This window comes from Galeopterus variegatus, unplaced genomic scaffold (genome assembly GCF_000696425.1).
Source record: "Galeopterus variegatus unplaced genomic scaffold, G_variegatus-3.0.2 Scaffold625, whole genome shotgun sequence".
NCBI lineage: Eukaryota > Metazoa > Chordata > Mammalia > Dermoptera > Cynocephalidae > Galeopterus > Galeopterus variegatus.
In genome coordinates this window covers 83,202-105,359 of record NW_007726736.1, presented here as the reverse complement: position 1 = coordinate 105,359, position 22,158 = coordinate 83,202, and the positions used below count along the sequence as shown (strand labels likewise).

At 49.0% G+C, this 22,158-nt stretch overlaps 1 protein-coding gene across 1 annotated transcript in view; it reads right to left on the bottom strand.

Moving 5' to 3' along the window:
* Window positions 1-8,669: 8,669 nt before the first annotated feature.
* The window catches only part of COLQ (collagen-like tail subunit (single strand of homotrimer) of asymmetric acetylcholinesterase), a 29,151-nt gene continuing 15,662 nt past the window's right edge, over window positions 8,670-22,158 (bottom strand). The window contains exons 12-17 of the mRNA XM_008570726.1: window positions 20,648-20,753; window positions 14,400-14,539; window positions 13,129-13,248; window positions 12,555-12,675; window positions 10,886-10,988; window positions 8,670-9,007 (exon numbers count right to left, since the gene is read on the bottom strand). Coding sequence (XP_008568948.1) covers window positions 8,938-9,007; window positions 10,886-10,988; window positions 12,555-12,675; window positions 13,129-13,248; window positions 14,400-14,539; window positions 20,648-20,753 — 660 coding nt within the window. The 3' untranslated portion in view covers window positions 8,670-8,937. The remainder of the gene's footprint in view (window positions 9,008-10,885; window positions 10,989-12,554; window positions 12,676-13,128; window positions 13,249-14,399; window positions 14,540-20,647; window positions 20,754-22,158) is intronic.

The window sequence follows — 22,158 nt, the reverse complement described above, 5'->3', positions numbered from 1 at the left end:
GTGTGTGTGTGTGTGTGTGTGTGTGTGTGTGTGTGTGTGTGTGTGTGTGTGTGTGTGTGTGTGTGTGTGTGTGTGTGATGTATTTATTACATTATTTTGAAAGAGAATTAGTCTGTTATGTGGATATATATTAGGTACAGCTAAATTGGATATTTCCATTTGGCAAGGAAGATAGGATTTCTGAAACTCAGGCCTTAACCAGTAGGTTGGAAGACAAGACCAATTGAAGCGTTATGAAATGTGTGTTTTTGTTGCTTCTGTTATTTGTCTTGTGTATTGTCTTATTCTTTAATGATTTTTTAAATCTTGTGCCTAAAAGTTTATTTGCTTAATTATAAAGTAGACATGCATGTTTACATTTATGTAAGACATTTGCTGTGTAAAGTGTTTTTTTGGTTTATTATCATAAAAGATCATTATATTTAAATAAAGAATGAAGGTCAGCAATCCACTTAATGTCTTGGTGGTTTTTATTTTCTTAGTAGAAATCAGCAAGCAATGTAGGGTACTTTTTTTTTTTTTTTAAAAAAAAACAAGCAATTAAGGGTGGTTTTTTTTTTCTTAGTAGAAATCAGCAAGCAATGTAGGGTACTTTTTTTTTTTTTTTAAAAAAAAACAAGCAATTAAGGGTGGTTTTTTTTTTCTTAGTAGAAATCAGCAAGCAATGTGGGGTTTTTTTTTTTTTTTTTTTTTTTTGGTGGCTGGCCGGTACAGGAATTGAATATTGAACCCTGGACCTTGGTGTTGTCAGCACCACACTCTAACCAACTGAGCTAACCAGTCAGCTAATGTAGAGTTCTTTTAAGAACACTTTGTGCCCAAGCCTAATTAGCTAACTAAGTTGATTCCTTTTTACCTTGGTGTTTTTGATCATTACAAAGTACATCTCGGTTTTAAAAAGGCGTGAAGTTCAAAACTGAAGGATGGCTTTAGCAAGCCACATGGCATTTGAGGCCACTTTACATGGCCTGGAAAGGCAGACTTAGGTTTGGGTTTGGGAACCATGCAAGGGTTAAACTGAATCCCTAGACATCCTGCATCCTGCAGTCATTTTAGTTCACCACATCCCTTCCACCTGGAATGCCATGACACACACACACACACACGCACACTCAGCTGGAAGTGATCCTGCCCTCCTGTTTCCATTGCACACTCTGCTTCAGCAATGCCTACATCTGCCTGTGGTCTTGGCCGCCCTGCTAGACTGTCAACTCCCTGGTGAGCAGTGAACATATTCATTTTTAATTTCTCTGTGATGTCTCAATAAATTTGGATTGAGTAATACTACATGTTAAGAGAACTAGTCTAGGAATCCTCTGCTTCTTATTCTGCAGCTGGTGCCTATTCTCAGATGGAACTAGGAGTTAGACTTGAGCCTTCTCAGTGGGGAAGTGGTGGTGTGCATTCGTCACCTAAGGGCGTTTTACCTTCAGTTAACTGTTGCCACTATAGTGGTATGTAACAAACCATCCCCAAACTCCAGGGCTCAAAACAGTAAGCACTTACTTTGCCTACAAGTCTGTAGATTGGCAATTTAGATTGGCAGTTTAGACTGGCCTTGGCCAGACAGTTCTGGTCTTGACTGGCTCCCTCATATGCCCAGCAGTTGACAGAGGTTCAGCAGATCTAGGATGGCCTTGGCCAGCACAACTGGGGCAACTCGGCCCTGCTCCCTGTGTCTTGTCCTCCAGTAACCTAACCCGGGCATGCTGTCATGGCAAAGGTAGAGGTGCAAGAGTGAGAGGAAACATGAAATGCTGTCACAATTGCAAATGTGTCATTGGGCAAAGCAAGTCACAGGGCCAAGTTCAGAATCAAAGGGTGGGGAAATACACCCCACCAGTTGATGGGAGGAGTTGCCAAGAACATTAGAAACGGTGCAGATACAGGGAGATGGGAAGAATTGGGGCTACTAATGCCAACAGTGTACTACATCTATATACCCCATGTCTCCACCATGGCTGAGAACACTGGGCCATATGATCTCCAAGGCCCCTCCCAGCTCTGGCATTTTTCCTGGCCAGATAAAAGTCCCAAGAGGAGTTAAGAAAGATTTCTATTCATGGTTCCTGCAGAGGGCACCAAATGCAACCCAGTGGCTCCTCTTGGCTTGGTGCTTCCTCCTTTACTCACTGCATGTAGTTTGCTTCCCTCCTACCCTATCTTACCAGAAGCATTATTCTGGTTATCTATTGCTAAATAACAAACTACTCCCAAATTTAGCAGCTTGAAACAACCATTTCATCTCATGGAATCTGTTGGTTAGGAATTGGGACAGGGCTTGGCTGGGCAAGACTGCTCCTTGTGGCTTCAACTGAAGTCAGTGGTACCTAGTGGCAGATGTGAAAGGAAAAAACCCCGGCCCAAGCGCAAAAGAAACACACCACCAGGAGACAGGGACGCAACCAAAGTGTATTAGGCAGGCAAAATGAACAAGCAGGCTACCCCCTCGGAAGTGGGAGCAGCAGCGGTGAGAGTCAAGGTGGGCCTTTTATATCTGGTTAGGCTGAGCTGGACTGTTACTATTGGCTAAGAAACGAGCTGGGTTTAAGCTGAGTTGGGGTTTTTCTATAGGTGGGGAAATTCACACGCGCGGAAAGGGGATGTGGTGGTGAAGAAGGGGGAGGGTGTTTTGTGATTCTCGGAAAACGTGCTGTTCTAGGGACCTGAAACTCTGCAGCCATTTTGGGTGTTCCTCCCTGCCGTCTTAGACATCAGCTAAAAAACAATTGCCTAACAAAGATGGGCTGGACTGAAGGGTCCAGGCTGGCTTCATTCACGTGTCTGGCACCTGACTGGGGATGGCTGGAAGCAGGCTCATCTGGGACCCTCAACCAGATGGCCTTCACCACCTCTCCAGCATGGCCATCTCAGGTAGGTGGCCTTCTTCCCATGGTGGCTGGCTTCCTCTAGAACAAGTGTTTCAAGAGGCTGCATGGCCTGTTATGACCGAGCCGTGGAAGTCACATAGCATCACATCCACTTCATTCTATTGGCCAAAGCAGTCAAAAGCCCACCTAGATTCAAGAGGAGGGGGCATAAACTTCATTGCTTTAAAGGAAGGATCTCTAAAAGCCACCACTCAAAATCCTCACCTTTTCTCTGTGTGTTCTTTTAGTATAGTCTTCTATTGTTCTAAAATGAGCTATCACCCCAGAGCAGTGGCTCTTATAATGTAATCTTGGGTCCAGGAACATCAGCATTTTCTGGGACCTTGTTAGAAAGGCAGAATCCCAGGCCCCACCCCAAACCTATTGAATCCAAAACTCTGGTATGATCTAGTGTGAGAAGCCCAGGTAATTCTGATGAACCCAAAAGCTTTAGAACCATTGCCCCAGGACAAAACAGTTTCCCTAGATGAGCCTCAAGTGATGGCCCATGACCATGATGGCTGCCTTCAACGTCCCATCCTTGATGAGGAAGGGTTGAGGGTTACCTGGGGCAGGGCGTGCAGCAGAGTGTGGTACTGTTTATGGTTGGAATGTCAAAGACCAAAATCTAGGAGAGCTGGGGGGAGAGAAGGAGAGGAGTAAGGCAAGATACTTCCTCATTGTCCTTGAAGAAATTACAGGGCCAAAATAACCCCAACTGAAATTCTCTTGAGATACTAGTGTCTTCGCAGCAGAAGTTCAGTGTTACCTGAGGCCTCTTGTCATAGAGTAGGTGTGGGGCGAGGGGAAACAGAGCAAAAGAAATAGCTAATTTTTTCCTTTAGCAAGGCTGTGTTTCTTGTAGATTTGTCAGATTCTAAAAGTCAACTGTCTGGACTGAAAACTCAGGGCAAAGCCCCAGAGAGAAAGCCCCTCAGACAAAGGTGTTGTGAGTTCTCTTGCTCTGTTTCTCAGCTGGGGTTAGAAGAGGTGGGGGTGGGGAGTCCTTGGTCCTTCACTCTTGTGCATTTGCACCTGTTAGAGTGGTTACAAGTGAAGATGCAGGAGAATAAACCATGCTCCTGGAGCCTCTGGGCCCACGTGTGGTAACAGTGGGGTGCTCATGTGTAACAGTCTCCTAGGTCCTTGACTTGAGAGCTGCTTGTTACCACACAAGTGGAAGAACTGAGTTTCATTAAAAATTTAAATTGGCTTACTCTACTGTGGGGGAGGGATGGGGCCAGCCAATTCCAGTAAAGCAGTCATTAGGGCATAGGTTGGCCCATTAATTACAATGAGCTTTGGAGATTCTTTAGCAAGTTGACCCACATGTGCCCTCTGTGCCCATTAGAGTGATGGTTGATGCCCTGTGCGTCTGTCCCTGGAGACACTCAGAAACTTTGTCCTACTACCTTCCCAGACACTGGTTTGTAAGTACTAGTTACCAAGCTTCCTTCAAAGGCCTTACTTTGCTTACAAATTTGTCACTCAAACAGCTTTGCAGTTGGATAGAGAAGATTCCTAGGGCCAAACTCTATCCCCATACTTCCCTGGTTATGGTAAGAGCTTCTGGTCTGACCTAGAGAATCTCAGCAACAGGCTGGATCCGTGGGCATCAGTTGAGCAGAGATTGGGCCTCTGTTAACTGGTGAAAGCATTGCAACCAGTCTGGAAAAGTGAAACAATCAGTCTAGACTAAGAGAGTAAAAGCCAGCCTGTGCCCCTGCCATTCTTCAGACTGCCATAGCTGACACTGAAAAACCCAGCTGCAAGGTTAACCCAAGGTCATTGCTGCTATTGCAAAGTGCCCTAATCACTCCTTTCTTGGAGTGACTACTGCTTTCTTTCCAATGACATTCCCAGCCTCACTTCATTACTCCCCCCACCAGAAAAAAAAAAAAAAAATCACTGTGAAACTTTGAGACTAAAATCACAGGCTGTCAAAACTTCAGAGTTTGAAATCCCATCAATAAGAATGGGAACATTCCACTCTTGCCTGGAACGTCTGAGCCTGGTGACTCACTTTGACACAAAGAAGCAGTTTCAATTTCCAACCTAGATGCAGAACTTCTGATAGGGGTTTTCGGGCACAACACTCCATATTTATCTAACTCCATGTCTCCAAAGAAAGAGGACCTGGGTCCATTTTGCAGCCCAGGCCTGATGCCTGCTTTGCTTTGAGCCTGTCCCATCACTGCTCCATTCCATTCTCTTAAACTCCATCCCTTCCCAATTCCTATCACAATCTTGCCTTTCTTGGTTTGATGAGATGCCCATTGTTCCTCTGGCATGTGGTCTCCCTGCCACAAGTCAGTAAGACCTAACTTTGTCAGCGTCTTTATCCCCACTGGCGTGTGTCAGATGGGCTGAGGCATAGCAGAGGGTGGGAACCACTGCTCTTTTTACTGCTTTGCAATAAAGGCAGTGGTCCAAACTGCTGTCAAGGGTGAACTCATGTAACCAGCCTCAAAGGGGGAAGAAAAACACTCCTAGGTCCCCAAAGAGCCACTAAGTAACAATAATGACACATAAAATTCAACACTTCCTAAACAGTTTTAGGTGTCAGAAATTTTAACCATATTATCACAAAAATTCATCACAACCTTGAAATAAGGTACTATTATTCCCAGCTTACAGATGAGAAAACTGAAACTCAGAGAAATTAAGTAAATTATGCAGGATAATTAAATAGCGAGTTAGTGACAGAGCCATGCTTCAAATCCAGATTTGTGAATCCAATCTTCTGCTTTTTTCCACAAACTACACCACATCTTTCCTGGCCTATGGCACCCTATGAGAGTCAACCTCTCTGAGCGGAGCAAACAGAATTAGCCAAGAGCCTTCTGGGTGTGGACATTCTTCCCAAATGCTTGTCCCAAATGGCTCAGCACCTATTCCTGCCAAAAGGAGACGCAAAACCAGAGAGACAACCACTGTAATGAACATTGTGTGAACGCCGCATCCATTCCCCCTATTCTCGCTCCCCAATATTCAGTCCAGTAGCCACACCTTCCCCTTGCAGTCTATGTGCTTCTGGAGAATCCCCAGGGGACAGGCTAAGAGTAATTTTATAACCTTTGCCACCAGGAGTTCTGTAACCCAGCTCTAATTCAATAAACAGGTGCCATTCTGACAAATATTCATTATTCTGAACAAATATTGGTTCAGGAATAGGCATGTGACCCAAAATCTTGACCCAAGGCAAGATTTGCTGGAGGCTTCTGGAAGAGGATTTCTTGAGAGCCACTGGAATAGATGTTTTCTCTTCCTCTAGATATTGCATAGTGCAAATGTAAGCATGAAACTACAATAGTTAACTCACAACCACCATAGGGATCAAATTAACGGAGAGATGCAAATAGCTAAGAGGATAGCAGAGACATGGAGTGAGGGCCTTGATTGAACCATGCCTGATCTCCACCCCAGGCCTGGATTTTTCAAGTTGTATGAGCCAATAAATACCACCCTGTGGTATTCAGTTTGGATTTTCTCTTTCTTGCCAGCAAAAGCATCTGGACTAGCATAGCCCCCTTTGGTGACCAACTGCATCTCTGAAGACCCTGTCACATTCTCAGCCACGCCATTAGACAGCCTCAGGTGAAGTTGAGATAATCCATCACCACTCCTAGTGCATGCCTTGTCAGAGCTGGAGGACAGAGTCCACACTTACAAGCTGTTAGGGTTTGAAGAAAATTCATCCCTTGTCTAAATCTCTTTCAGCTGAAGAAATTGAGGCTGTGAGAAGTGGTGAACCAAGTATACACCCAGGGACTCCCGGTTCAGTGTTCTTCCCGCCACGCTGTAGCACCACGACTTCCTCCTGGACCAGCAAATTATCTCAGGAAACATTTATCTGGCACCGGGGAGCTCTTGGATATCTATTCTGTAGCTGCCTGACCTACTTACAGGGGTCCCTGGGCAAGGCGCCCACTTCTGTTCATGGAAACCTGTTCCCCACATCACAGAGTTAGCATTACACCCCTTATGACAGCTTTTCCCCGACCACTGCTCAGGCGTAGAGGTGCGCACAGGTCATGCTCGGGGGAACAGACATGGGGAAGAGGCCTGTTCAGGCCCTGGAGGCAGGCTCAGCACCACTGGCTGGGGAATTGTGGTTTCCTGGGTACCTGGAGCATGGTCTAGGAGAGGGGTGAGCAAGCTTCCGTGAGCATGTCACCTCAGCCCCATAGACTTCTCACCCTGTGGGTGGAGTCATGGCCAGAGTAGGGCCAGAGTGGTGCCCTCCACTGTGTGGGGCCCAAGACAGGGCCTCTCTTGGCCAGGGCCAAGGGTAATACTGGCTCTCCATCCTGTCCTAAACAAGATTCTAAAACAAGGCTGAGGACAGGGCTGGGCTAGCAAGACAGGGCTTTGTGACTTCAGGCAAGTCCTACTACATCTCTGGACCTCGGTTTCCTGCCTTGTCCTTGAGGGAGCTGGAATGCTTCCACATTCTAGAAGCGTCTGCAGTTCAGGAAACAGACTTGAATTAAGACCCCTCATTCTATCCAGCAATGCTGAAACACTGGCCCCATCCCCCTAAGGAAGAAAGAGCCACAGAGGGGAAACAAACTGCCTTTATTTCTTGATTTGTCATCGGGAAATCCCAGTATGTGGATGGAAGCAGCATGGAAGCGACATCTCCCCAGGACTTGCAGTAGCATCTGAGGCAACTGGCTGACCAATGTGTCCACCTCTGAAGACACCCTCAGGCTGAGGTCACCTGTGGGAGACATGGTCCACCTACAGACCACCAGCAGATGTCCCACTGGGCCAGAAGCTCCTGCCTGCTGAGTCCCTAAGACTTGGGCTCATTAAATAGCATCATACAAAAGCCCAGAAGTGTCCCCAATCTGGTAAAAAGCAGGGAATTCCTGCTTGGAGATGTCTTTCCAAAACAAAGCCAAGCCCCACTCAGGAAGGATGGCAATAAAAGGCAGCTTGCAGACATGCAAGACTAATGATCCTACAGAAAAGTGAGGGGCTCAGGCACACAGACACGAGGACAAGGCTATGCAATATGTGGACACAAAGGGAGGTCACAGGGCACACGCACGAGTCAGCAGGAAGCGAGGAGATGGTGCGCAGGACAGAAACAGTCTTTGCCCAGAGTGTGTTCAAGCAGTTGGGCCCTGGACAGGGAAACCCAGGGCAGTATCTTCCTAATGACCACGAAACACCAACAGCCTGCCCAGGTGTGGACTTGTGAAGGTCACACCGTGCTAGTGAGTCCCCCGAACAGGAGATGGACATGAGGGGCATTCGCAAGACAGAGGTCAAAGTGCAGAGAGAGCCACGAAGTCAAGATGGATTTTGAAACCACAAAAGCCACCCCTGTGGGAAACATGGAGAAGATGAAGGTCACTGGTCTGGTATTGTTCACCCAGCAAGTGACCCAGCTGAGCCTCCACTCTCAGGGTTGGGCATGGTCTGGTGGCTTTCTCAGTACCTTTTCACAGTTGGGTCTCTTCCTGGGGGGAGCCACATGAGCTGGTCTGGGCTGTGGCCAGTTGAGGGGTCTCGGCAGGTCCAGAGCTGTGAGCCACACCGAGAGAACGTGCCCATGTTCCTGCCTCGTGATTCACAGGCCTTGAGAGACCTGACAGCTGGCTGCCCTTGGTGAGAGTGCCCAAATGTCCAGCAGTCAGAGGGGCTGGAGGCCTATACACTAGACTCCCCACACAAGATCAGAACAAACTAAAACAGCCCCTCAGGTCTACGTGTGTCTAACAGTGCTAAGCCAAGTCCATGGCCTGGGTTGGTGACATTCCAGAAGAGAAAGGGCATTGTAGCTGGCTACTTGGCCAGATGGTAGCAGTGGGGAGCAGTTCCCAGGCTGGGCATGTAGAAGGATTTCTGGTACTTTGGATTAAGACAGGATGCAGTGGTCCTAAATTCTTCCAGCCAGACTCAGTTAAAAGCATGTCTTAGCAGAAAGAATTTGTCCTTGTTTTTATCACACAAAGTGTGGTGGAAACTGGACCGGGATGGTGCAAGGCCAGTTTGCTGAGGGCGGAGAAGCTGCTGCCGGTTGCGTGAGTCACAGCCCACCTTCCCCTTGCGGCCCTCAGGTGAAGTAGCGGCACGGTGTGGAGTCAATGTAGCAGTACTGCGTGCACCGCAGGTCTCCATACGACCTGAGGGAGGCAAGGACACACGTCAGGGTGATGGACATGCCTCACATTCCAAAAGGCCACCTCTGGTGACTCTTGGTTAAATCTCACCAAACAGCAGCCACTGCTGCTTCTTACCAAGGGCCGAGGGTCCTGTGAAAACGTTCCTCATTCTCGTGTGGGATGAGGAGTTTGGGGGAGCTGAGTCAGGTCTCTGGGGTTTTTTGCCTTGAGACACAGCTGAGGGATCTGGATGGCAGGAGATGGTGGCCCTGCTCTTAACACAGCCTGAAAGGTCTCCAGTGCTGTGCATTAGAATGCACCGCACTGATGCAAATGTTCTGTATCTGTGCAGTCCAAGACGGCAGCCATGGGCCAGGTGTGGCTACTGAGCTCTTGAAATATGGCTAGTGTGACTGAAGAACTAAATTTTAAATTTAATTTTAACTATTTAAAATTTTAACAGCCACATGTGACTGGGGGCTATCATATTGGACAGTGCAGTCTATACCTCTGTAAGCCCAAATGACAATCCTGAGACAGGGTGTTGTACATCGTACACAAACTCGCAAGCACCCCTCTGAAGCCTCTAGGAGCTAGGTCAGTAACCATGGTGGCCAGTGTGCAGACCCTGGGCTTCACTCGGTCCTGTGCTCCACATCTGACTGTCTACATTCAGCTGTCTCCATGGAGTCATCAATAGCTCAGACCTGCCGACTGCCAGGTGCCCGTTAGAGCCTTCCTTACCTCAGGGAGGGGGCAGTGCACCCAGACACATATAAGGGGTGGTCCTAGCTGAGCCTAAATGGGCTTTCAGTCTGGGGGTGACCACAGGTCTGTAGTTCTCCCAGCCTGGTTGAATATGCTGATATGTGTCTGGAGGGTGGGCACTGAGGAGACCCCCTTGGAAGAAGGAGCAGAGAGGGGGCAATAGAGAGACAGGCCTCGTGTCTGCTCCCCATCCCTGCAGAGGGACTGTGTCTGAGTCTGCAAGAGGAAAAGGGCTGGAAGCAAAAGCTGATGAGACTGGGCTCATGAGAGCCATATGAGGTCTGAGGGGATGGCAGGTCCACTCTGGAGTCAAAGGAAGAGCAGGACATGGACAGAGTAAGAAGGGAGTGGCTTCCCCATTTTCCCTAGAACATTATATAACCCTGGCTCTGTAAGGATTAGGGGGATCATGGTGCCATCTTGCACCTTGAAAGGAGCCCAGAAGGCTACATTCTGGGTATGGCATCAGCACCTCATGGGGCCAATGGCTCTCAGTTGGCTTGGGAGATGTCGACGGGGAGGCCAGGACACTGGAATATTTGCCCTGAGCAACATAAACACTCAGTGAGGATTCTCAGAAATAACTGGAGGGGCTCTAGAAGGGAATATTTTCCTGGAGGGGCCATGAGCCAGCAAATTTAGATATTAATGCTGGTATGATCTCACTTGTTCCCACAGGCCTGCCCAAGGAGTGGGCAGGGTATTTCAGAGAATTCAGGTTATGTAGAAGCATAGATGCTTTGAAAAGACTTGACTCTACCCTCCACGGGGCTTCCGTCCCAGGCCCACTGCCCAGGAGACCAGTGTGGTCATGGTGACCAGCGGATTGGAGCTGCTCTTCCAAGGGCAGCAGCCGAGTGCAGAGATGGCTGCTGGTGGCTGTGCCTGCCCAGCCCAGCCCCAGAGGCATGCAGGCTGCTCTGATGAGAGGGCTCTTGGGGACTACGTGATTACTGCCCGTCTCCCCATTGTACAGAAAGCTCCAGGGGAGCAGGGGCCATGTGTTGTGTTATTCGTCCCCATACCTCAGTGTCTAGAAGGTGCCAGGAACATTAGAGGCACTCAAAAATATCTGTGAAGGAAAGGAGGGTGAGGGGAGGGGTGTCATGATAACACGCAAGGCTTCCCTACCCAGGGAGATAGGTCTCACACGTCACATAGCCGAAGTCGGAGCCATCACAGTCCTCCACACCCTCGTGCCGGTGACCATCTCCACAGTAGGCCCGGTGACAGCCTGAGGGGACACAAGCAGTGCAGCCCTGAGAAGGGGCAGGGGCGGGACAGGCTTGCCTCAGCCTGTAAGGACTGTGTGGCCCACAGGATCCACCCAGAGCCCCGCACCTGCTTGAAGCACCGACCTCCATAAAGCTTCAGCCTCGTCTGGGGACAACCCCTCAGACCCTGAGTCCCACACCGATGTGCTGCGGAACAAGGACAAGGAGCCCTGGGCTCCGGCCCAGCTACTCAGTAGCTGAGGAGTGGGGAGCCTCTGTGTCCTTATCTGCAAAATGGGGATATGGACACTGCCTCCGCTCTCAGGACCGCTGTGGGGTTCCCGAGGTGAGGGTTAGGAGGCTGCTGAGCATCAGGCACCCGTGAGGGGGCATGGTGACTCTTGTCAACAGAGAGCCTCCGGGGTGGGTGACACAGGTGGGCCCAGCCTGTGTCCTGGGGAGCCATGTGAACTTCAGCAAAGACCTCTGCTCTCACACGAGGGGAGCGTCTTGGAGTATGAACCCCACCCTCATCTTTACAGGCCATAGAGACCCCCTTGGTTCCTTGCCACTGTGAGAGCTCCGATTTGACAGCGTCTGCTTCAGAGGCAGAAGGGAATCCATGCAAAACCAGCACCTGTGGGGCTGCCATCTGGGAGTTGGCAGGGGACAGTGCAGCGACAGAGAGAAATCGGCAGCGTCTCCCCTGCACCCAGCCCCGTGCACACCTTCATCACTCCACACTGCCACCTTTCCCCTGAGCTTCTTGAGGGCAAGGACCACAACTCTATATCCCGAGCCCAAGCCTGGCTCTTCACAGGAGGGGCTTAAGAAACCAGTCATAGAGGAACTCAGGGACCGGATGCCACATCCCTGCATATGGGAGCTGTAGAAGCTCCAGCGGCTCTGGAGTCACACCTGCTCCACGGTCAAGGTGAGTGAGGCTCGTGGCGCCTCCTCCCTGAGCCGAAGGTGAGGCAGCAGCCACTGAGCCCGCACTTGAACTCTGACCTCACTCTAAAGCCCCTGCTTCACCTCACCTCCTGCTTTTGTCACTCGATTTAAAAAGAAAAAAAAAAAAGGCGAACCTCAAGCACGGGCCACCTGCCTGACTCGGCAGCAGCCCAGAAGCCCGGAGGCCGCGCCGCTGGGCAGCTTCCCTTGAGCAGGGCCTCGCGGCCGGAGCTCTACCCGGTCAAAGTGAGTCCTGACTCCGATTCGTGGCCTCTCCCCTTTACCTCTCACTCCTGTATGCAAAGCAAGAGCCCATCACCTTTATCTTTTGAGTATAGAACATGGGTTTTGCCAAGAAGTAGGACCAGGAGAAAAGGGAGGGCCTGGTAGCTCCACTGTGGGAAGGAAGGCCTCTCTGGGGGGCCAGATCCTGACGCCTACGCCCACTGACATGCTCGGGTGGTGCTTGGGTGACATTTGGCCTGATATTGAGAAGGGTTCCTAAGGCAGCCCCGTATACCCTCTGTGGCCCAAGAATGGTCCCAAACTGCCACAGCTGGTGTCCAGGGCTTGTCTGACCCCCACCCTGCTAGCTGTTCAGGCCCAAGGTCCTCCCGGCAGGGTCCACTCACTGATGCAGTCGTCACCCTTATCACTGTTGCCGTCGTCACACTCCTCCCCAGGCTGCAGGACCCCGTCCCCACAGGTGCCGCGCTGGTCTACAGTGTAGTCCATAGGGTAGAAAGGGGTTAGCTGGCCAGAGAAACACACGCATTAACTGGGGGATGGCACACACACGCAGCCTCAGCAGGGAGGTCGCTGGCACTGGGGACAGGCACTCTGGGTCCGGGGGGCTCTGCAGCGGGCATCCCTTGACTTCCTCCTGGAGGGTGGGAAATGTACTTCCTTCCTGTCACCCAGAGCTCTGTAGTGGAAGGAATGCAGGGTTGGATCAAGATGGCAGCCTGGCAGTTCAGGGATATGGAGACCATCTGGAACCTCGGCTCAGAGTGGAACTTGTGTCTGGGGAATGGGGCATGAGAGCTGCTCAGAAGCGTGAGGGAGGATGCTCAGCCCTGCCGCAGAGACAGACTGCAGAGAGCTCTGCCCCAGGCCCAAACATTCGGCCTTCCCTTTCTCTAATGGGTGTGCCCCTCTCCTGGGTGGGGATGGGGAGTATGTCCTGAGGTGCCTGCCTCCGGGTACCTGGATGGGGAGCCAGCCAAGGCTGTCCTTGAAGTACAAAGCTCTCTGGTCTCTGCGGAATGCAATGGCATTTTGGGTGTTCAGCCTCTCAAGCTCCTCCTGGTTGTTGACCACGAAAATCTGCCAGAGAGCACACTGGTGAGGATTCTGGAACACACTTCCACAGGGGGCAGGCAAAGCTGGAATCTCTATCCTTGGGCTGGTTAACCCTGGGAAGAGGGACTGCACATTACACTCTAGCATTCTTCTGAAAGGGGCAGGAACATCTGGATTCCCACAGCTTCTCAATCCAGTTCCTAATGTCTGAGTTTGAAATGGAAATATCCACTGTGATTTAACACTTTTAAACATTTTAAATGTTCTCAAGACTAAAATTGATAGGTGATGTCATACAGTCAAGTAATTTCACATCTGGAAATGATTCTTAACAAAATCATCTACTCAAAGATTTTCATTACAGTGTTATTTATGTTAGCGAAAAGCTCGGGGCCAGCCTGGTGGCTCACTCGGGTGAGTGCGGTGCTGGTAGCGCCGAGGCCACAGGTTCGGATCCTATATGGGGATGGCCGGTGCGCTCGCTGGCTGAGTGTGGTGCAGACGACACCAAACCAAGGGTTATGATCCCCTTACTGATCAAAAAAAAAAAAAGCTCGGGCACACTCTATAAATATCCAACAATAGGGCACTGTTTAAATAAATCAGCCACACAGCAGATGGATAATTATGCAGTCATCAAACAATGTTTATGACTTGATGTTCAGAGTTTATTTCAAAATAATCCAAGGGAGGGTGGGCAGTGGTAAGTAGGCATAAAGAGAAAACAAGGAAACAAGGTTAGCCATGAGTTGATAATTGTTAAAGCTGAGTGAAGGGTACATAAGGATTCGCTACACTGTTCTGCTTTTATATTTATTTGGAATTTTCTACAATAAAAAACTTTAAAACAATATTTATAGAGCACGAAAACATGGCAGGATTTCATCTGAGATAACTACAGCACATTTTTGTACAATATAATCTCTACCATATAAAAGTTATTCTTAAGAAAAAAAAAAAGAAAGAAAATACCCCCAAATGGACCTACAACCAAATGGATAATTTGATTTTCTTCTTTTGATTTTCCCATATTTTCTAATTTCCTATAATGAGTGTGTACCCAGAGTAATGGGGGAAAGTAAAATTTCCTAAAAGGATTTTATAGAGCCCCAAGAGGATCAGGTGAGAAGTCCTTATGGATAAACCACCCCAGACTTCACCCAGAAAAACCTTACCACAGGAACTCGCGGGGAACTGGACCCGTACACGGACTCCCCGTAGGAAGGGTTATTCACATTCATAGGGGGTCCACAAAGACATCTTCCTGGAGGCCCGGGAAATCCTCTTTCCCCTTTGGGTCCCATTACAAGTTGTCCTAGGAAGCAACAGACTGCAGTTTTACTAGAGCCAAAGGAAAGAAAACCAAACAGCCCAGGTAGATGTGAGCAACTTCACAACAGAAAGGTTAAAGTCCACATTTCAGGGTAGGCCTGAGGGAGAGATCCAAAGAGGTGCTTTTGATCCAGGATATAGAAGAGATAAGGGGAGAAACATAGGTGGTAGGAGACATAGCTTCTCCCTTCTTCCTGCCTTGAAGACAGACGAGATGGCAGATGCTGCAGTAGCTACGTTGCAACCGTGAAGTGAAGTAACAAGCATGAGAAGAGAAGCCAACATTCAGCAAAGACAAGGTGTTCACGGGGCCTGGGCTCCTGAGAGTGACATTTAGAGGCTGAACCAAAGCTGGCTGCTGTCCACCTCTGGATTTCCTTGTTGGAGAAAACAATGCCTATTTGTTTAGACCATTATTAACAGGGGGGTTCTTGCAGGAGAACACACTGCCAACTGATAACTTTCATTGTTTTTTTATTTTGTTTTTCTTTTATGTAGGAGCTTTACAGAAGAATTTCTGGGTGTGCGTTTCTTTTATTTCTTCTGGAAGAAAAATGGAAATTTTGTAAATGCTCAGCCCACTTACTCTCCCCTGGTACTGAGAAGAGTACATGTCTGGAAAAGATAGGAGCAGGAAACACTTCCTTGCAATGTGAGAGAACTGCTAGCTAGGGTAGTAGTTCTCACCTTGACTGTTTTTTGGCAGCTGACCAATATGACCTCGGTGTTATCAACATCATGCTCCAACCAACTCAGGTAACTGAACAGCCCTCACCTTAACTTTTAAAGGCCCTGATGCCCAGGCCACACCCCCGACCCATTCCATCAAGACTTCTGAGAATAGCACACATGCATCTATACTTTTTAAAGCTTTCAAGATGATTCCACTGTGCACCAAGATTGAGCACTGCCAGTCTAGGGAAAGGGTCTCTACACAGGCCATTCTTCTGCCAGATTGTCCTCTCTTCACCTCCATCCCTACCCTCCCCAGGTGCATCCTAACATCCTCTGATCTGGGTTCAATATCACTTCATCAGGGAACCCTTTTGAATATCTGTTGTGTTCACCTTGCTACAATTACATAGCTCCCTGTGCCTTTTCTTCACACAGCTCTTATCTGTGTGTGATCCTGTGTATTGTGAGACTATTCAATCAAGGTCTATCTCCCCCAGGAGAACGTAAGCTCCACAAGGGCAGGGCATGACACATGGTAGGGGCATGGTACATGTCTGAGAATCCAGTGAGTGAGTGAATGAATGCACACTAGTTGGAGAGAAAAGGTTTTCGGAAAAGGCTAGAAGTCATACTCTGGCTGGCAGAAAAGCACTAACTAGAGCAAGAGCCATCCAACAGGAAGAGGGGACAGAGAAGAAAAGATGGGGACTGAAAAAAGAAATAAATAAGTACTCCTCCTCCTGGGAAAATAAGGGGTATTTTGGAGACCAGCTAGTCATTGGTTTCAGGTAGTATGACAGCTGGGACAGCCAGGAACTGGGAACACAGTTCTCAGATCCTAGAAGGGCAGGAAATAACATGCCCCCAAGGAGAGCTGCTCAGGACCCCAGAGAAGCAGCTGCAGTTGGAGGAGGAGACCCGCATGGAAAGACCCCAGCTTCCTGAGCTGGTCAACAGATATGTCTAAGATCAGAATGCTGACAGCATGAGGGGGAGGGAGGTGTGCCAGCATCTCATGCCACGTTATGATTTTTGTCCTAACAAGAAATAGGAATACAACTCTGCAGGAAGAGCGCCAGTCTTACATTACTATATTTTCAGAAGAGCCCAGAGAAATAAAGACTCCACCAGTCCAGGAATGCACTGGGTAATTAAGCACCTGGGGAAACTGAGGTGGAAGTGGTCTGTAACCAAGGACATGAGAGTGGCATTGGAACAGGCTTCTGGAAGGCCCTGTGACCCCCAGATCCCTCCAGGACCATGGCCTCAGACAGAATCAGGAGTTTGTCTCATTATCCAGCTAATTGGTGGTGAGGCTGAGATGTGAATTCATGTTTGACTTAACACTATGCATTTCCAAAGACAAGCATCCAACGATATTGATGCCCTTAGGAAGCTGGCAATTCCCAGGTACCACGCTGATTCACTTATACCCTGCCTGGGTGCAGGAAGGACTCAGCCAAATTCGTAACTTGATTATTGCAAATTACATCCTAAAGGCATTTTGCCTTTATTCCTTCCCCACTCCCACCCCCCAGTCCCTTTTTTCCTATAACTTGGGCAATTTAAAAGCTCCCACCCGCTCCACTTGCCCCAGCACCATCCAGCCCCATAGTGCTGGGCACCAGAAGCTGAGGTTGCCTCCCAACAGGATGTGGCAGGGAGCCTGCTGCCGCCACTGCAGTTTCCCTGCCGCTTCCTCTCAGCTGTCTGAGGGCATCTGTTACCCCTGCCTGCTTCCTGCCAGGCTGCAGTGAAGGGCACAGTGACCTGAACTTCTCCCTTGGCCTCATTGCCTAACCCTGCAGCCAGAGGACGTGGCTCTCCGTCTTTGCCCAGGGAGCCTCTCACTTCCACCGGCCGCCATGGTGGGAACAGGAACCCCCACAACAATCTCCAGTATGGCCAGCTGGGGAGTCACAGGAGCCAGGCACTGATTCTGGGCCAGGGTGGCCACCAGTCAGCTCGATGACCGTGCAGAAGTCACTTCGCTCTGAGGCTCAAGATTCTTATCTATAAAGGAAGGGTTGAACTAGACCAGGGGAGTTTAACCTATGGTCTATAAAACCCAAGGATATCCCAAGATGGACTTGGGGCGGGGGTTCTAGGACTCTGGGAAATCATGTGTAGAATTTTGAGTGAAGGCATACACATCTTTTTTTCCTGAGAGTGGGTTTGGGACTTTTATCCGACTCTCAAAGGTGGCCTCAGGAATCACTTTAGGGGACATGTTCCAATTCTTAAAGATTACCTGACTGGTCTCCAGCACAGGGATGCATTTTTTAAATTCCTCCCTCTCCTTATCTGCCTCCACCCCCCCAACACCAAACTTTTCCAAAGAGCAGGATTATTGCCCCATTTTGCCTCTTTCCCATCTTCAGCCCCTTCACTCTGGGAGGTTCCTCAAAAAGGAAGTGACTCACAGGAAGGCACAGGGAGGGAACGTCAGTCCAGAGAGATGGTCCACATCGTGCTTGGCTGCTGGCTGTACCCAGGAGGGACAGACTGAGCCAATGTATCCCATGTCTCTGAGAAGCTGTAGGGACCAGCCCACCCACCCCTCCTGCCAGGTGGCATGGGGAATGTGAAGCTGGCTTAGCCACAGACCCTGCCCTCAAGGAACTTGCCATCCAGCAGGAAGATGAAACATGTCTGCAGAAAACTGCTACCAACAGAGGGGCCATAAAAGAGGGCGCATGCGACCAGGGCTCAGGAGAGAATGACCTATCCTGTTAGGGGCTAAGGAAGGCTTTATTGAAGAGAGGGGTTTGAAAGAAGTAGAGGATTTTGTTAGGTGGGCAAAGGGGTGACAGGAGTGCCATATCAGGCCAAATGGACCCAGGAAGACCACAGGATATGCTCCAACTCGGCAGAGAGCAGGGTGTCTGCTGGAGTGCAGGGGACAGTAAGGCCGGGACCTGGCAGAGGGTGAGATGATGGAGGGGGAGAAGAGGTGAGTACATTGGACTGGAAGAGAAGGAACTGGAAGGCCAGGGAGAGAAAACAGGACCATTCTGGGCCTGCTAACGGGATAGGGCTGCTGTGCATATAGGACTGACAAGACAAAACAGTGGGCATCCAAGAGGCTATGACATTCCCCAGGCCCTGCCCGTCCAATCCAACCAGAGGCCCCAGGAGGGAACTAGAAGTCAGAAGGGAGATGGTCTTGTGCCAGCCTGTGGCTCACTCGGGAGAGTGCGGTGATGATAACACTAAGGCCATGGGTTCAGATCCCATATAGGGATGGCTGGTTAGCTCACTGGGTGAGCGTGGTGCTGACAACACCAAGTCAAGGGTTAAGATCTCCTTACCGGTCACCTTCTAAAAAAAAAAATTGAGATGGTCTCTGCAAATAGACACACACAGTGAGTCCATTCAAGTCACAGTCTGCTAAGGACCTCCCTATGCATCTACCCCACCCTATGTCCCCAGATTATTCCTCAGTTTTGTGTGCCCCTAAGCACCCCGAAGGCCAAGAAAGTCCCTTCCAAAGGCAAAATCCAGGCTTCAGGCCATGCTCTCAGTCTCGGGGATTGGCAGCTTATGGTCATGGGGCTCCAGGGGAATGTTATGCATGCCAGAACCAAGGAGGTTCAGAACCCCCTCCAGATCAGCCAGCTGACTTAAGAGAAACGGACTATGGATCATGGAACATATGGCCTGGGCTGCCTCTCAAATCCAGTTCCCCTAACAACATGGAAACAGGTATGGCAAGATAAGCTATTGCCATACTAAGTTGACATTTGTTCTCCCATTATTTCCATCTCTCCCAATTTCAAGGAGGCAGCAAGGCTTTGTGCTTCCTTGCCCTTGCTAAAAGCAGGTACTGTTTGAAGACAAACTTGCCTTTCTGCCTTCTGTTCTCAGAAGGGCAAAGCTCCTAATTGGGCTGCTGGTGTTTGGGGAGTATGAAGAGAGGGTGGAAGAGGAGGGATTTCCCTAGGCATGGACAAGATAGGGACCCCCTAAATCCTGGAGAAGAGAAGAGGTGGTCTCAGAAAGAATTGTGGGGTGCTCCTCGGGAAACTGAGCCATAGTACCAGGGTTCTCAGCCTTGGAAATGTTTTGATATCCATGCACAGCATGAGGGCAGCAGATCACATGGTCTTGGACATGACACAGGCTTTTCAGAAGTAAACAGGGTAGATCAAAGGCTGCAGGGACCTTCCCTGATATTTTTCTGCCATAAATTACCAGGATTTTTGCCCAATACTATCGTGGCAGTTGGAAGAGTGGAGAGAACCCCAATAATGCCTGAGACTGAATTTTCCTGGCATCCTGGCAGGTCAAAGCCTCAGAGTCAGCTTAGATTTTGTTTGAAGGATCTAACAAAATATGGCATTTCTTGCCCATCCTATGATGTGGCTGCAAATATATTTCCATAAATACGGGGGGAAATGAGCACTATAGAATTTTTTTAAATCTTCATTTTCTTAAGAAAAAAGTTGGAATAAAAATTGTTTGGATTCCTTTTGTGTAACTGAGGATAAAAAGTCTTGCATAGTCAGCAAACGGCCTTCTTGGACCTAGAGATGTTGTCTTTATACAGATTTGCTATGAAAGGTCTTATGAGCTGACAAGAGAATAAAATAAAGAGCTTTGCTAATCAAATTAAATAAGGTTAAACAAGATACTAGTGTACCTCTGCCCTCTTCAGTAGTAGACTTTTGATTTCTTTTTAGTAATTTCTATATTTCCTGCAAATAAATGAGGGCTCTTTTATAACACCATAGGATATTAAAATCTACAATGTCATCTTTACTTCTAGGTTTAAGAGAATTGCTTAAAGCCATAAAACATTTTTTTTCTAGAAAAAGGTGCAAATTGATTAAATATTTGCCTGTTATTTTTCACTTAAAGTATAAATGACATCACCAATATCACTTTTTTCTTTTTCTTTCCTCTATTTGTTCTCCAGAATGCTAAAACAGTGCCAGAATGGCATTTATCTCTCTTGTGTAAAAGTTGAATGAGCCAAATTGTGGAAAAATTATAATTATTGGGCTGGCCTGGTGGCGCATTGGATAGTGCGCCGCTTGGGAAGCGCGGCGGCGCTCCCGCCCGAGGGTTCGGATCCCACATACAGTCCTGTTCCCGCTCACTGGCTGAGCGAGGATCCCACATACAGACCTGTTCCCGCTCACTGGCTGAGCGAGGCGCGGGAGCAACACCGAGGGTTGCGATCCCGTTGCCGGTCCCCGGTCCGGTACGGGGGCAACACTGAGGGTTGCGATCCGTTGCCGGACACGGAAAAAGACAAAAGACAAAAAAAAAAAAATTATAATTATTAAAGTGCCTCAGGCAGTTTCTAACTCAAAACACAAGGCAGAGCTCTGCTGGCATCTCCTGCACCCTCTCTGGGGAGGCTGGCCAGGAGGGTAACATTGGAGATCGAGTGAAGCAGTGTAGCTCTTACCTGCAGATGGTGGACCTGGGGGCCCTGGGGGGCCTGGATGGCCAGGTTGACCAGAAGGCCCAGGCTTGCCAGGTGGGCCCATAACTCCACTGTCTCCTTTCTGTCCCTGAAAGAGAGAAAGGCAGAGCCTGTTACGACAGCATGAAATGGCAAACCTCATTCCCCATTTGTCTCTAAATCAGGGACCACCTTGCATTTGGGAGCAAGAGCCCAGGGCAGGAGACAGCCCCAGAGGTCTTGACCACCAAGCTTCTAAAGAGCTCAAGGTAAATGACAGTTAAGATAGTGACAGTTATAAGTTTGCAGACTTTTGTTCTTGCTTTGTCCTAGAAACATAGCACATGACAGCTGCATGGAACCCACTCCCCTCACTGGGCAGATGAGGAAACAGAAGCTCAGAAAAGAGCAAGGGTTTACACAAGTCACCTAGCACTGAGGTGGCAGAGTTGGGAGTGGAAATTGGGCCTTCTGCTTGCTTGTCAGGACAATTTTTACTTCACTGCAAAGGCTGTTCCCCCTTAATGGCTTCCCATTGCTCTCAGAAGAAAGACCCAGCTCCTTACTTCAGCCACAAAGCCCTGCATGGCCAGGCTTTCCAGTCTCATACCAGCCTTTTGGTCTTTTTGGTCTTCAGGGGCACTGTGTCTGTTATCCTCCCTCTCGAAACCCTTCTTTCTGCCCCCAACTCCTCTTCCCTCCCCTCTGCTTAGTTAACTCCCACCCACCCTTCAGCTCTCAGCTCAAACGGTGTCACAACCAAGCCTTCCCAGACTGAGTGATTTCTCCCTGTCATAGGCTCTCATAACTCAGCCCTTTTCCTCCATGGCATTTATTCCAGATCATTGCATCTAGATTATTTGTGTGGTCATTTCATCAATGTCTGCCCATGAGACATAAGCTCCCTGGGGACTGGAATGTGCCTTGTTCACCTCCCTTCCCCAGATCAAATGAGGGGGAAGAAAGAAGCTGAAGATAGCTTTGCTGATCTGTAAATCAGGAGATTTCACCTTAACCATGAGACCCTGGGTAACTCATGCCATTGCTTTGTGCCTCAGATTTGTCATCTGTAAAATGAGGCCAGTAAGTACACACCCACATAGGTTTGTGTGAGGCTGAGAAGGATCTAGAGGTGAAAATATGGTTTGCACAGAACAAAGGTCTACGGGGTGGAGGGGGGAGGACAAGCTGATTCTCACAGCAACTGGCCTGGTTTCATCTTTTTCTCACAAAGTATTTCTTAAATTCTTAAAGACACACCTGCAGCTACAGCCTTTCCACATGGAGTGTCCTCTTTGTTGCCTACTCTGAGAGCTTCAAGAGCAAAAGTCAGGCTCTTGGTTCCCCCAAGGGCTGCCCATGGGAGTGACATCAAAATCAAGGCTGCTGCATGCTGTAGGTTCTTCCTCTGAGCAATTTGCTGATTGTCTACTCTTGCCCTGGGCCTAATCAGGACAATGATTGATACCTGACATCTTTGGCCTGGCCCTCCTTACTACACTTGTACCCTGGCA